The sequence below is a fragment of the Centrocercus urophasianus genome, unplaced genomic scaffold (assembly GCF_019232065.1).
Source record: "Centrocercus urophasianus isolate 14NV4802_14NV808 unplaced genomic scaffold, USGS_Curo_1.0 seq_24, whole genome shotgun sequence".
Lineage (NCBI taxonomy): Eukaryota > Metazoa > Chordata > Aves > Galliformes > Phasianidae > Centrocercus > Centrocercus urophasianus.
This window is the reverse complement of record NW_024884800.1, coordinates 1,399,110-1,415,045: the sequence shown is the minus strand read 5'-3', so window position 1 is coordinate 1,415,045 and position 15,936 is coordinate 1,399,110. Positions and strand designations below refer to the sequence as shown.

General features: G+C 46.5%; 1 protein-coding gene across 1 annotated transcript; it reads left to right on the top strand.

Moving 5' to 3' along the window:
* The first annotated feature begins 5,317 nt into the window (after positions 1-5,317).
* Positions 5,318-14,121, top strand: ITM2A (integral membrane protein 2A). Its single transcript, XM_042825034.1, has 6 exons — positions 5,318-5,464; positions 8,197-8,328; positions 8,530-8,718; positions 9,282-9,392; positions 10,494-10,644; positions 13,035-14,121. Exons 1-6 carry the CDS (start codon positions 5,381-5,383, stop codon positions 13,121-13,123), a joined length of 756 nt encoding a protein of 251 aa, XP_042680968.1. The 5' UTR covers positions 5,318-5,380; the 3' UTR covers positions 13,124-14,121.
* Positions 14,122-15,936: the final 1,815 nt, after the last annotated feature.

Sequence of the window (15,936 nt, the reverse complement as noted above, 5' to 3'; positions counted from 1 at the left end):
ATGATGGAGTTAGAAACAGGGCATGGGGAACGTGACCTCCTCCACATCACTGCAGCCAAGCGACCTGAGGTTATGAAGGAAAAGGCCACGGTGTCACGGAGCAGAGCTGCAGTTCCCCTGTGTCCCAAAGCTGTTCCCACCACTCCCCAGGGCTCTGGCTGAGCCCATATCCCAACGCTGTTGGGGTGTGAATGTTCCGGTCAGACCGCAGTGAGCTGCGGCTTTATTGGTTTGTAAGTTTGGGTTTGTTGGTTGGTTTGGGTTTATTTGTGGTGTTGTCGTCACTGTTTTGCATTACTGAGGATGTAAACCAGTATCTCAGAGTATTTTACTTAATCACCTGGGGATTGCAGCAGATTCCATGCTGCCCATGAACCAATAGCATGCTTTTGTCTCAAATAGAGAAAACCACACGTTGGCCTGCAGGAGAATGAGGGAAACCATTACAGCTTTCTACTCAGTGAGGCCTTTCATTCAGCTTTACTGCAACTTCTGCTGGGCCTCATGCAGACCGAGGACACTGAGACACCACGTGTGGGGCCAGGAGGCAGAAATGTGTGCAACAAACACTAACTGTGGCTTGGGAGACCCAACTGAACATCAGGAATATAAAGATCGGTAGGAAGGCTTAGTGGTGGGTTGAGTAGTATGGTTAGGTTGAGGTTGGAGTGGATGGTCTCGAAGGTCTTTTCCAACCTGAGCAATCTGATGATCCCATGATAAGGTGGTGTAGGACTGGAACAGGTCAGTGAGGCCAGTTGGAGACTCTCCATCCATAGGGATTTTAAAGATTCAGCAGCACAAAACCCAACTGAACATTGGTGGAAGTCCTTCACTGGGTGGGAGGTTGGACTAAAGGTCCAACAGAATTCCTCTCCAGCAAACATTTCCATATTTCTGTGATCTTAAATTCAGGCCAGTACACATGCCCTTAGCATTAGTGTGTAAGATTTCAGTGTGTCTTGAACTGCTTTCAGAACTGGGGAGTTTCACACAAAAGTGCAGCAGGAAAAAGTGCACAGTTTTAAAGCATTTCTCAATTCCACTCCTTTCAAATCTGAGGGCTGTTTACTCTGCTGTCTGCTGGAGATCCAACACATTCAAAAATAGCATGGCATGGGGTCCCATCAAAGCCTTCTAACATCACCAGGTGTCTCCTCAGCGTGAAAACAAATTCTTTGAAGAGATTGCTTGGAAGAGGAAAATAAAGTACCGCAAGTGAGTTCCTGTGCCGTGATGTGGTATCGGATGTACAGAAAACATCTGCACTAAAACAGTCTGCAAAAATGATGGTGGCAGTAGATTTCCCTTCTGTGAACATGAAAAGCCACCTTTTCTGCATTAATAAAAACAAGAATAATGTTATTGGGATCTGTTTGGACACCGTAATATTTGGTATAAGCATCAAACTTAGCACGTGCAAGCGGGCATTTCTGTATGAGTGTGCGTGTGATCTTCCTATCTTTGTGCTTCTTCCTCCCTGCGCTGTAATGAGGAAACTCAAGCTGAGCTTTGCAGCCTCCATCTTACTGAGCTGCTTTCATCTTCACCCGGAGCAGACACCACAGCCTTGATGAGGCTTTGCCTCTCAGGGCTGTGAGTCCCCCTGCTCAGAGATAAAGGCCATAACAGGATACCGCTGTCACCTGCTCTGCTCCTTAACAGAAGATCTCCAGCCCGTTGCACAACTTTTCCTCCAATCTGCAGGAAAAAAAAAGCAACAAATCTCTTTAACTGATAATATTTGTACTCCGAGCTGCTGTTGGGACAGGTGTTCTGTGCTACTGCTATTTTTGACAGCGTAAGCTTCAGGCAGATGAAAAAGGACACCTGTACTCTAAAGAAACACCCAGAGGAGCTGACGACGGTGAGGGGGGGTTCATTGTCCATAAGTGCTGAAAAATCACATTGTTTCACTAGTTAAAAGAATACAAAAGTGACAAAGTGCAGGCAAAGTGTCTCTATCACTGTAGCACAGCTTTCTCACTATGCACAATCAGTTCCAAATTTGATATACCTCTGCATAATGAATGAAACTCTGCCAAAGCCCCTGAAGATTTTCCTGGGATTTTTCATTCCAGCTCCAAAACCTCCCATAGTCTCTATAGTCTCTGACAGTCTCTGATATTCTCCCTTGGTCTCCCACAGTCTCCCATAGCCTCCTGGCACAGTGCTCCTCAGGCAGAGCACCTGATTGCATCACCTTGCAAAGAGGAAGAGCCTCCAGCTGGAATGCTGTCTAGCTATACATACCTTATTAATGCCATATTAACAGACACAGCTATTCAATATGCAAACAGTATGCATGCAACACACATGGGTGTAAACAATCAGAGCAGAGCTTCTGTTTCCTCGGCTTCTTTCAGAACTGCCTCCTCACTGTGAGCCTTAATGAATGTTAAGCTGATCATACGCCTCCACAACAACCATCTGCAGGATTTAGGGGTATCCTTACTCTATTTCCATCATGCCAGACAAAAGCTGCTCCTGTGCACACAGCTGTATCAACACATTGCAAAATAAAACAGCACACAACGAGTCCAATGAGCTGCAGCAGCCAATGCATGGTTTGACGGTACAGGGGGACCTCTGCCAACACGGCACTGCTGGTCCGGGAAGATCATCACACAGCTGCAGTGTGTGGATGGCTGCAGCTTAACAGCGTTTGTAGGGAAGCACAGGCAGCATTCAGTGCAGCATCAGACAACACAGCAAAGCAAGAAGCTCCTGTGCTGTGCTCTGTTGAAATCAAGCTTGCAGAAAAGCTCTTCACACCAAGTGGTTGTTTTGCTGCCACCGATAAGCGAGGCTGGATGTTGCTGATCAGCTCAGTGGGAGATAGCTTGAGCTCTGAGTGTTTATTGTTTTTCCTCCAATAACAGAGATAAGCAATGCTCTTTCAGACCTGTCTCCCTCGTATCTCTCCGGTGGAATTCTGCTTGCTTCACTGCAGCTAACCCAGAGGTGAAGGCGGTCCTGCAGTCGCTGGGGCTCGGCTCGCTGGGTGCTCTGGGCGTGCTGCTTGCGCTGCACATTTTATGGAGGACTGGAATTTCTGGTGGAGTTCTGCTCGGTGAGGCAACTGCTGTGTGGGCAGCTGGGTCCTCAGCACAACCTGAGCACAGCTGTTGGGACACACTGGTGATGTTGGGGTCACCTCTCCATCTCAGTCTCCTTCAGGCTCCTTTTGTGCTCCTTACAGTTTGTCACCAAGGAGGAAATGGACTCACGATTTTCTCTTGAATACAGATGAGCTACTTTGCATGTAACTAATATTCTTGTTACGGTCTTTGGCAATGAGGCAATCAGTAGAAGTGAGTAATGCTTGCTGGTTTTGCCACAGATACTAATCTAATATTGCTGCAACTACACCATAAAGAAAAGCACTGCATGCAGCGTGGGAAACAGTGGAGCAAACACAGTCATTGCTCTCCAGAATCATCCTCTCAGTCAAAGGCCCAAATTCACCACAACACACAGGGAACACTTTTCTCCTGCAAACGTTTGTGTTGGCAGCTGTCAGCACAACAGTTTCACAGTCTGAAATGCAGACAGATTCCTGATCAACAGCCTTACAAGCATGAGTGAGGTGAGCGTGGAGGGACTGAAGGAGGAAAGAACAGCTTTGAAAAGTGATGAGGATGGTGATTATCAGAGTTAGAGAGCTAAGGAAAACAGGCTGAGGAGATGAGGAAGATTTATAAAGAGGGATGAAAAGGACTGGATTTCAAAAATAGGACTTTAGGCATCTGCATAACCATAAGTAGTCAAACTTAAGGAAGGTCTCCATTTGCAAACGTTGCCATGCCTGTACTTTCTCTTTCATTTTTAAGTCTTACATGAACACTTGTTTACTTTTTGTTGCCCTCCTTTCAGTAATTATGCTACTCATAATGAATGTCAATTGAAAGATGTCGTGTATATTTAAAACTACTATCAATTACTTGTGTTAATTACTGTTTCTCTGTGTGCTCAGGTGGTTCCAGGCTGGAGCTCAACAGTGCAATGCTCCATACATGTTCTTCATAAGGGGCAGCCACCATCCATGTGCACATGTGTGATGTCCAGGAAGAGCTGCAAGACCACAGTGACTGAATATGCACTTCAGCGCTTGGCTGTGTGCATGGGTTTGGGTCACAGCATTCAGCTGTGTGTGACCACTGAAATGTAAAGCATGTGCTTACACGTCTTGCCAGACTGCAGCCCTCTTGCTCATAGTTTTGTTTGAAGTGGAGCAATGTATGTGGCCAGAGATTGTGCATGTACACGGTGCCTCCTGTTTCAAAGTCTGAGAATACAAACTATGACAACTGGAATACCACACTGCTCCCAGAAGGTAAGGAACCATTCTGCTGGCAAGCATGAGAAGGAGGCAGAATAAACGCAGATACATTTCATAATGCTTTCATGCTTAAAAAACTACATAGGAACAGTCCAAAAATTCCTACATGCTGAAGATTAGCTGTGGGGCTACGGCAGGGTTGCTCAGAAAGATGGTTCAAGTGACATTATCCACTGAACCCACGCTTCAACAAAAGATGCTACCTCATGTCATTAGTGTCATTATCACTTCATGTCATTATCACTTCATTAGTGATAGGACCAGGGGGAATGGTTTCAAGCTACGGCAGGGGAGATTCAGGCTGGACATTAGGAAGTATTACTTTTCAGAAAGGGTGGTCAGGCACTGGAACGGACTGCCCAGGGAGGTGGTGGAATCACCGACCCTGGGGGTGTGAAAGGAAAGACTGGATGCTGTGTTGAGGGACATGGTTTAGTAGGAGCTGTTGGGAATAGGTGAACGGTTGGACTGGGTGATCTTTTAGGTCTTTTCCAACCTTGGTGATTCTATGATTCTATGATTCTATGTCACAATTCATGACGCAAGGGCTGCTTACATCATCGTTGCCACCAAAATGAGAGGTGTCCACGTTTAATGTCACTTATGAGCACCTTCAGGAATGGCTTAAAGGCAGCACCATCACAGCCACTGCTGGGCTCAGCGCAGGGGATCCTGAGAGCAGCTGATCCCAGCGCCTCAGTGCTTGGAGGACTTGGAGCACCATTCGCGCACGTGGCAGGTTCAGCCCCCTTTATGGGCTTATGGAACCTGCAGGACGGTGCTGTGCTTTGCAACACTGCGAGCACGAAGCTCGCTTCCTGCCCCAGCGAAGGCGGGCGTCCACCCACCCACCCGCACCGAACGGGCAGGAGCCGCAACGCCCGCCGTAACGCCCGCATTGTGACGGCGCCCGCCCGGCAGGGGGCGCTTTAACCCCGACAGTGGGCGGAGCCCCGCGGTGGGCGTGGCTCAGCGGCTGGCTCCGCCCCCTTCGGCCGGAGGCTGCGAAGCGGAGCGGCGTTGAGCGGCGTCGGCGCCATGGTGAAAATCGCCTTCAGCTCCCCTTTCGCCCAGAAGGGCGAACCCAAGAAAGAGGCGAGCGAGGCTCTGGTGGCCGACAAGGTGCTTCGGGGAGCCGGGGAGCGGCGGGGAGCGCGGGGTGAGGGGAAGGAGGCGGCCAGGAGGGAGGCGGAGGCCGAAGCGCCGCCATCTTCTCGCGGCAGAGTGCTGAGGGCGGGCCGGGCTGCGCGGATCCACCGCACCGCGGGCACGGAACGGCACGGCACGACACGAGCGGGATGTGACGGCTCCGAGCCGCCCGGGAGGCTCGGCTGTGCGGGCAGAACCCGGCCGGCCGTTAGGAGCCCGGGGTAGCGGCGAGCGGAGGAGGACAAAGTGCGTTTGAAGGTCCTTCGGTCCTGCGGGACGAAGCCGGCCCTGCTCCCCTAACGGCTCGGGCTCTGTTCGAGCGGCTGCCGGTGTTGCCGCACGCCCTCTCCTGTCGTCACACAGCTGCTCTTCCCGGCTCGGCTGCGTTGGTCCCGGCGCTGCGCTCGGTGTCGGCCTGCGCTGCTTTCTGCCTTTTGGTCTGAACTCCGTGCCCGCGGTCGGTGAGCTCGCAGTGCTGCTCAGAGGTGCTCCGATGCCGGTTTTTCTCTTGGTGGATCGTTTGTGCGCAGCAAACAGATTTCACCTCTAATGCTGGTTGGAGCAGCACGGCAAAAACCCACCAGGATGCCTGCACGGAGCCCCTGGGCTCACGCAGCGCTCTCCCCGCAGAGCTCATCCCCGTGGGGGTGGCTGTGTCAGCCTTGCAGTTTGACCTTGCTGCAGATGTGATTTCTTTCCTCTGTTGCTCCCGGCTTTCTTTGCCTGTTACTGCACGGCTTAGAATCACGTCTTTATGCTCCTATTGTTTTAGAGCAGAGGCTGCGTAACCCACTGGAGCAAACTCTTGGTATTGTGTTCTCTTATCAGCTCTGTCAGCCTTCTGAGAGTCAGGCTTCCTACGTTGTGTCTTAATGTGATAAATAGCTTGGCTTTGTTTGAGGCAAATGTAGTGCAAGCGTAGCTACTGACATGCTGACATTATGCAAGTGCTGGGATGTCTGTAGTGCCAAAACCTGCTGCAGACTGCTGTGTTCAGCTAATGACAGGCTTGATGAGTAACTGAAGGGCTGAAAGGTGTGGGAGAAGACTGCAGAATGCAAGGAGAACAGAAAAGCAGGTGATCCCAAAGCAAAGCTAGCTCTGAAAGATGGTTTCTGCATAATGGTGTGGCATCGTTCTGACTTGAAATCAAGTTGTTGGGTTTTTTCTCTTCCGTGTTTTTGGCAAGTGCTTAACCAGCTGATCGGAGCAGCTTAGATCTTGCTGAACTAATGATTTTCTGCTTGGAGGATGGGAGAGTGGAATGTAGGAATGCTGATTTTTCACCGAACAGCTTGGTTTTTGTTTCCCTGCTTGTGTAGTTGGAGCGTTTGATTTCTGTGCTGACCTATCCTGCTGAGCACAGGAGCGTGTGCAGCTTTGGTGGTGGTGCTGTGGCTTGTTCTGATCCCAGGTCACCTAAATGTGGTGTACAGGAGTGCAAATAAGGGGACTGGGATTAAGAAGGGCTGTGGAGGCTGCTGTGCTAAATCTAGTCACTGAATGTAGAAATAGCAGGAGGAAAAGACTTCTTGCACCCCACGTGAAATCCTTGTTCTGCCTGTGGAAGTGAAAGAGCAAGTCTTGAGAACGAGGGAGTTAAATCCTATAGTCATGAATCATCACAGGGATGTTCCTGACCAAAGATTATCACGGTGTTTGTGGGTGTTTTAAGGACCTAAAGACAGGGTGTTTTCCAGGTGTGTGGCTCCTTTGGTTGTTCAGTATTTGAGAGTGCTTTTCTTCTTCTCCAAAGGGCTCAGTGCGGGCTTTTTGCTTGTGAGCCTGGGAAGGCCTGAAGAATAGCATGTAAAAATGAATGCTGTGCTATCAGCACGAGGTATCACACACGGGATCACTGTGTTATGTAATGGTGATCAGCCTTTCCCTTGGCTGCAGTCCTGCTCTGTCAGAGCACAGAGGAAAAAACAAGGCGCTGAACTAGAGAGCTGTAGGCTGCTGGATTAAAAAGAAACAAACAGCTTCCGTGGTTCTGTGGAACGAGGAGTATTTTGGGGCTGCAAGGTAGGATGTGCTGCAGGAGTTTATTTTTGTTGGCCATAATTGGAAGCTGTGCTAGAGCTAATGAGTAGTTCTCCTTCACGGTGAACTTGTGCTTGTTATGAGTAAGTTCTGAAACCCGAATGTCAGCCTCGTGCTGGATGTCTCTTCCCCAACTAATAGGAGAAAAATAAATAAAATAGCACCTCGGTTTTTTTCCTGTTAGTCCAGCCCTGTAAGGAAAAGCAACACTGTCTCCTTTCATCTGATAGGGATAGAGGAGTATAGAAAGTAGGCTTTGGGAACAGGGCTGAAAACACAGTGTACCTGGAAATGACCTTGCTCTACAAATCTTGCTTTCCTTGTACTATTCAGCAGCTGCAGCACTAAATCTTCTGTTACAGCTAGTTGAATTTCCTGTAACTCAAATTGCTTCTTTCAAATAACTTCAGTGTCTGAACATAGATTAGTCTAGGAAGCTCACTCTGAGACAGTATCTTCTCTTCAGTGCTGCTTGAAAACTGATCTTAATATGATTTAACAGCATTTCATGCAGGTGTTTTCTTACTATATTATGCTTGACTTCTGTCTCCTCTGTGTGTATACTGAGAACTGTTGTTGGTCAAAGTAAAGTACTTGATTTCTGCTTGCTTTAAATTCCGAGTGGCTGCACTGTCTCAGTTCTCATCATTCCTTGCTCAAAGGATCCTGAGGTTGCCACGCAGGGAGGTGAGAACTCGTCTGGAAGATGCCTGTTGACTCTGCTGGGTTTAGCATTCATCTTGGCAGGAGTTGTTGTTGGAGGAGCCTGCATCTACAAGTACTTCATGCCGAAGGTAACGTGAAAGTTTGTTCTCTTTGAGCATCAATAAACAAGAAACTGTAACTAGGAATGGGTTGCCTCTGCAATCCACATCTTTTTCCTCCAGATGGCTGCATCCTTAACAATTCCAGGCCTTGCAGATTTGCACTTCATTGTAACGCGAGTGGTGGAAATGCAAACTAACAGAGAAACCTCCTCTTGCTCTTCCCTGCAGCACAAGGTGTACCGTGGGGAGATGTGTTACTTTGAGAATGAGAGTCGGGATCGCGCGGTCGAACCTTATTTCCTCCCTATTGCTGAAGAAGCTGACATTCGGGAGGATGACAACATTGCCATCATCGATGTGCCCGTGCCAAAGTTCTCTGACAGTGACCCAGCTGCCATTGTTCATGACTTTGACAGGGTGAGTGCATGTGAGGCAGCAAGAAGTCGCTGATCCGTGCTCCCTGGGAAGCTGGAGCAGATGGGAGTTGTAGTAGCGCCAGGGTTTTAATTGCTGAGATGCTGAAGCTCGCTGTCAGTGCAAACACTTCTTTGGGCTTCAATGTGGGAAATCGTACCCTTGGAATACAGTGGGTTTGTTGTCTTTTAACTCTCCAGTAGTGGACTGAGTTCTTTGTTACAATTATATTAGAAAAGTTCAGACCCAGACTGAGCCTGCTGCATCATTTCTGCAGTAATGTGTCTCAGTGATGTGCAGTTTTGACTTCTGTTGCCCGTGCTGTGTATGGAAGTGACACTTGCAGTTCAAGAATCCTGGGTGAGCAAAGCATTACTGTAACAGCTTTGTTTGGAAGAGTAGTCATTGCCAAGTTCTTGTAGCAGACATTTGTGTCAGAGCATTCAGCTTGCTGTGCATGGTCTTCAGCATTTTGGAATTCCTTTTTTAGACCTTTCTAGTTGTGTTCTAATACCCCAAAGCCACGCTTTGATGAACTGAAAACTTGTTTTTTTTTCCTCAAATAGCTTTTGACAGCATATCTTGACCTGCAACTGGGTAAATGCTACGTGATTCCACTGAACACATCCATAGTTATGCCACCAAGGAATCTGATGGATCTCTTTGCAAAACTGGCGGTACGTGGGGGCTTCTAGCTGTCCTGACATGATCAGTCCTGCTGAGAAAGCTGGATGTTGGCTCTGGAGCTCAAATCTCTTGCTAGAACAGTCCTCTTGCTATCAAAGTGCATAATCCTCCTGGCTCAGTCACTGTGTTGAAGTTGAGGCCAGCTGTCAGTGTATATTATGTTGAGCAGATTCGTGCATAATGCTCTTACTGACACATAGCTTAATGGAAACTGAAAGCAACTCGTAACTAAGGTCAAATTTAGCCATTATAAAGGAATTTCATGAGGCTCCAAGTGTCGGTGAAAGCCTAAACCTGAAAGTGACTGCTGGAAAGCTCACTTGCTCTGCAAGAGTTGCCATGAAAAGAGCAATTGTTCTTCCCTTTCCCTATCGCTATGGTTATGAGCTCACTGCAAGCACTTTGACTTTTCAGTGACTGAAAGTGGTGTTCTTCCAGGAGGATTTAACTTACAGGTCAAGCTGATAGAGCTTGCTGTTATTTCCAGGTTGAATGCAATACTGAAGGATCTCGTGCCCAGTGATCTAGCTTAGTTCAATTCATTTTTCTTACTTTTTTTCACCTTAATAAAGACAAAATTTAAGTGTGTTCCCTTGCCTCTGCATTTACAAGTTGATTGTGAGCAGCAGGAAGCTATTTTAATAGGGCTATAACCTCTTTTGGTGAAGACTTACCTTTTATAGGTCATGCTGCTTCTTTCTGTACTGGGTATGTATTGCCTCACATAAGACAACCTTCTCAATACCTCATTTTTCCTGTTTTCACTGTGAGCTTCCTGTTGCACTCAGGTAGACTTGAACAGATCATATTAGTGTTTGCTTTGTACGAGGTGAGAAGTGTGCACAGCACTTGAAGGCAGTGTTAAAGGTAGCTGTGCTATATTTGAATGTAACTGCAGCTGTTTGACACGGCCTTTGTTGGTTTTTAACATTGCTGGTGTGCAGCTCTTCAAGACCAGCATATCTTTAATATTCAAAAGAAAGCAAGCTGGAATCTAGGACTTCAAGTCCTCCCAAAGCAGAGGATCAGATGCAGTGATGCTTGTCCTCTTCAGGTGTTACAGTACATCTCAAAGCACTTTGTCCTTGCAGACTGGTTCCTACTTGCCTCAGACTTACCTGGTGCGTGAAGAAATGGTGGTTACAGAGGAGATAGAGAATGTATCAGATCTGGGGATCTTCATTTACCAGCTCTGTGTTGGAAAAGAGACCTTCAAACTTCAGCGCAGAGACCAAATAATGGGTAAGTTTCCTGCAGTAAGAAGTAAAACTGTTATCAGAGCAGAGAAAGAGTAAATGCCTCTAAATTTAGTGTTTTTCTACCTGTAAATCTGTTGGTGTTGCTCATGCCTTCTGAGCTGAGACTGCTGGTAAAACTGCTGTGTGTTTTTTTTTTCCTACTTTCAAGCATTGCTGTAAGTTTCACTCAGAGTAACAGAAGATTTCAGTTACAGAGTTGAAACTTATGGCTGGAACAGATTTAAATGTAAGCCATGGGTTGGCTTGGCCCCAGAATTCACATGGTCCATGAGATGATGCGATTCTCTGTAGCTGTAACTTGCTCTCTCACTCTCCTTTCTAAATCTGAGTCACGGGAGCACAGAATGACAGCATTCCCACTTTGTTAATTTGCTCTGAAAACGTTGAATATCTGGATCTGGACATCCCAGGCTTCTTCTCTGAAAGGGGAAGAAGACTTCTTAGGAATTTATGAGCTCTATTTCTACCTTCCCGTGTCTCCTTGTGCTGCTCCCTACCCTTCTGTGGAAAGGACTGAGTTTGGCATGGCAGTGCTTTGACACCTTGGAGGGAGGTCTGAAGTACAGGACGATGATTCTGTGCTCACTTGAGGCGTTTTTCAGCCTGCTGCTCTCACCAAATGCAGGGCAAACGAATCCTTTGTCCCTGACTGCTTTTCAGAATGCAAATGATGGGTTTGTCAGAACTCTCTGCTCTAGTTTTCCTGCCAAACTGTTGGGCAAGATTTTCCTCTCCCCAGTTACAGCTACAGCAGCCACATCTGCTGTTTGCCAGACACTTATGTCCTTTTTACAGCAAGATGGAAGCCTCTGTATGTGGAAACAAAACAGTGGTACAGTGTAGCAAAAGCAGATGAAGAAACAATAAATGTTGCCTTTAAGGGAAGGCGAGAGGGGTATCTTAGCTTTTGTTAAGTCTAAACTGGCTGCAGCTCTGACTGCAGTCTGCTGACAGTACAATGAAGAGCAGTTATGGTGTTTTCTGAAAATCTCCTTGCTCTAGCATGTTTCAGTTGATGCTGCTGACAGCTTCACTGCACAGTAAGAACTTCTGTAGAGTACTTCCATGAAAGGATTTTAGCAAATAAATGATGCTTCTTGGGACAGTTTCTTTCGTGTCATTGACCTTGTTTGCCCTTGATGGGAGGAGAAGAATCTAGACAGATGAAGCCTAGTGGTGAGGAGAAAACACTTCTTGCCTTCCAGATAAGATGTTTGCACCCCTTCTGGCGAGTACAAAACTGTCCCACTTAATTAGACCAGAGGATGAACTCCTGTAACCTCTGTGGGGAAGTCTGTTCATTTAGCTGATGCTGCGTTTGCCCTCAGATTAGAGCCTGGCTGGTTTGCTACACTGGACTGTCCATAGGTTCTGAGGCAGTTCCTGGAGCTGTGGGTGAAGGTAGGAGAGACTGGGCAGATCATCTGCTGTGCTGTGTGTGCCTGGATAGCCAGCCACTGGAGACTTCCTAATGCTTGTACAGGCTGGGATGGAGATGAGTTGAAGGGTGAGCTCACAGTCCAGCCATTAGGGGTTCATAAAATGAAACAGCACCCTGCTGTGTTTAGTTCTAGAGGAAGCACTCATAGGATTACAGCTCTGAACGATTCTGTGCTTATTACACAAGCTGTGGAGCTTTTTTCTTGTATACAGGAATGCTTTGATTGATCAGCTTGGCTTTGGTTGTGAGACTACTGTATTCTTATCTCCTATTAAAGACCCACAGCTGGTAAAAGTAAACTGTTATCAGTTCTGCTGCTGACGTGTCCCAGAACAGAGAAAATCACATTAATAATGTTAGGAAAAGACCCCCATAAGGTCATCAGCTGTGTGGCAAATCCCCATTTCTCTTCTCACATGAATGCTGTGCTGTGAAATTACGCTTTGTTATGTGCACTGGCAGTGGAGAAATGCTGATAACTAAATATTTTTTTTAACTTTTCCTTTTTCCTGTACTTTTTCAGATTTTTTTTTTCCAGCTTTCTCCCTATAATTCCAGCCTGCTTTGCCTTTCTTTCCTTTGTGATTAGGAAGGACTAAGAGAAATGATAAAGAATCAATTTAATGTTCTGTCACTGGAATGTCTGCTGGATACTAGGAAAAATAGGCAGTATCTTAGCTTGCTTTATTCCCTGTTTGTATCTGGCCCTCTCCTGAGTTGTCACAGTTGTTCATCATGGAGATGGGGAAGGTTTTGTGATGGAGTGTCCAGCTCAAATGGCAATTTGTGACTTCATGGCCGTGCAATCAACAGGCACAGAATGGTTGTAATCCTTGCTGTTGAGAGTTACTCAAAAAGAGGAGCGTGTAAATGCTGCTGCACAGTTCCTGATCTCTTGCTGTACTGAGCCTCTCGTCTCCTCTCCTCCCCAGGTCTGCAGAAACGCTCAGTGGAGAACTGCCACTCAATCAGACACTTTGAAAACTCTTTCGTGGTTGAAACAAAGATCTGTCAGCAGTGAGAGGTGCTGGATGGGCGGTGACCAGTTCACACCTGCAGTGAGAAGTCTGAGCTTTAGGGGGCGACTTCTTAAATTAAAATGTGCAGTGATAATCAAAAGCCTTATGCATTTTCTGTGTATCGCTTGTATTTCAAAAAGACAGTCACCATTTCAGCTTTCTTTGATCCTTGGTATCTCTCTTTTTAGTTGTCTCACGTAGAACTTAAGTTTGAATAAGTTTTTTTAGCAGGGTGATATCAGTTTATCCATTGAATGCGTGTGATCTGCAGTAACCTGGGAATGGCAGGAAAAACCATATATATATAGATATATATATATATATATATATACACACCAATGTTAACCAGGAACCAGTTCTGTTCACCTTAACTTTCACAGAATGATTGCTGTATTAATAATCTGTGGTTTGCACATCTTGTGTAGTTCTGTAGAATAGTTCTGCACTCGGTCTTCTGCCTAAAAACCTGGTGTGTATCATTAAAGGTTTCTTTTGACATCCATGTGTGAAGCATGTAAAATCCAACCTCAGTGATCACAAACCTCTAACACTACCCTCTTTCTTTTTGTGCAATTACTGTATTGAATTCGTATGTATATTTGGAACCCTCCCTGAGCTTACATTTAATTCTTCTACCCTTTGTTTTTGTTTTGGTATTTAGTTGTTTAGATTCAGATGGATTTGCTCTTGACGCTCGTCAGTATTTTGGTTATGAATTGGTTTATCCTATAACTTCCTATTTCAAGAATCTGTTCTGGTAATAGCTCACTTGTGAATGTGACTGTAGTTGTAAACTTAAACTACTCTGGCTTACACAGACTTTTTAGATCAACTTTTTATGAGCAGGTAGCATTACTGCTGCAGCCAGCGCGTTGTTCTTTCTTTGAAAGCTGTCATAGGAGGGTAGTGAAGTTAGCATCCTGCAGTTGATGAGAGTTTTATTAAGGGACTTTATATTGGCATAAATTCTGCGACCCTATAATAAATGTTTCTCTAAAAACTTGGTGTTTGTGTGACTTCCTGGTGCTCAGAAGCAGAGTGCAGTTCAGCAGTGTGTGGCTCCAGGGCAGCATCTGCTGTTCTCCCTTCTTCCCCCATCTGCCCGTGATGCTCGCTTTCCTCATATTGTTAATGGTGGAAATATGTCATGCTGCAAGGCTAGCTTGAGCAACAGGGGGAGGAAAGGATGCATCACTTCAAACTTGATCCCCCGAGGGACAGCTGGATGCTGTAAACTGAATTCATGGAGCAGACTTCCTGGCGTGAGAATACGGCAAAGAAAGCGGCTGGATTGCAGCGTGTGCTTTTGGGTGTTGTTGAGGCTGGTGAGTGAGATAACGGCTCCTGGGCAGCAGGGAGTCCTGCTGTCTTGTCTTGGAAACGAACAGCTCTTTGCCTTAGGTGTATGGCAATGCAGAGCACGTGTCCCTACACTGCAGCTTAGTAAATGGAGGAGGTAGTAACGAAGCTGAGGGCGTAAAACTGAAATAAAACTCTGAATTGGTGATGAAGCCTGTGTTGTAACGTGGAGGTAGCTGCCCGGACAAGTTGCTTGCTGTGGGTTTGGACAAGTTACTGTTGCAACAATTTCCTGATTGTCTGAGAGGATATCGAGGGTGGGGTGGTTGTCTGGTTTGTTTTGGTAGCCTTCAGTGGAGAGGGCTGGAAACGAGTTCCTTGCAGGGAATAGGGAGCATCTGATGGCAGCACGAAGCCCCGACTTTATTGAAAACAGAAAAGGTAATTTTCCCTTGGAGCGTCTGCAGGGTGGATGGTTCTCACTGTGCAAGACTTCAGCCTCTGGCTATCTTGAGACACCTAACAGAAACACTAGAAATGCTTCCAGGTAGGCTGAAACAGTTTCTCTTACCTTTGCCTGGTAAAGATTTTAGAAGAATGAAGTCAGTTCCTTAAAAACTTATCAGATGTTCTAGGCAACAAGCCAACATGTTCAGAGGAACGCATTGTTCTCCTTACCTGCTTTGTGTGCTGTCAGTGAGAAGGTAGCTGCATTTTCAGGCCTGCAGGTGCTGTGCGTGGCCCCATTTGCTGTGCCCTGCAGGCAGGCATTGGGATCGAAGGGCCACGTCAAGGCTGTTTCCATGACAATAACCAGTATCCCCAGGATTTGGTTCTGTATCTGAGCAGCTCCTGCCTTCATCTGCTCCACAGGAAGCTGGGATGAGGAGGGTGAGAGTTGGAAAGATGCTTTGTGCCAGCAGGTGGCACAGTCAGCAAGCCCTTGTGCTGCTGAGCTGCTTGGGCTGAAGGGCAGCTGGTGGAACCTTGGTGCAGCAGCACCAGCTGTGCACTGAGTTAACCCACACTGCTGCTCTTTCTTTTTAGCCTAAAATGCAGATTTCCAGTGAACTCCCATAACTAAGCCTAAAAATGGGTCGATGCAAGCTTTCTTCAGCTGCTGTTAAGCATCTTTTCTCATAGGCATGAGTTTTGAATAGCCTGTGTAAGTGTATAAAATCCTACTGAATGTCTGGGTAACACTCAGCTTCACCCACGGGTGTGATAACATTAGCATTACCACGATGCACATGCAAACTCCTTTACAGAAGCTGCTGCTTTTGGTAAGTATGTTTACTGACAAAGTGATCAACATGCACAGTATAATCAGAAGCATCTCTGCACTAGACCAGTTATCCTTATGCTAGCTTGCAGTTATCTTTTTAGTGATCTAATGTTTAAATCTTAAGCACCTTTAGGAATGTTAAGATGGAATCCAGTGCTTTGGATGATTCCTGTTCCAGCGTGTGTGGATTTTTTTAATGTTTATTTGAGTGCTGATCAGAAAGACACGTGA

Coding starts and splice junctions, on each gene's coding strand:
- ITM2A (XM_042825034.1), top strand. CDS start 5,381: ATGGTGAAAATCGCCTTCAGCTCCCCTTTCGCCCAGAAGGGCGAACCC. Junction 5,465..8,196: donor AGGCTCTGGTGGCCGACAAG/GTGCTTCGGGGA, acceptor CCTTGCTCAAAG/GATCCTGAGGTTGCCACGCA. Junction 9,393..10,493: donor ATCTCTTTGCAAAACTGGCG/GTACGTGGGGGC, acceptor TTGTCCTTGCAG/ACTGGTTCCTACTTGCCTCA.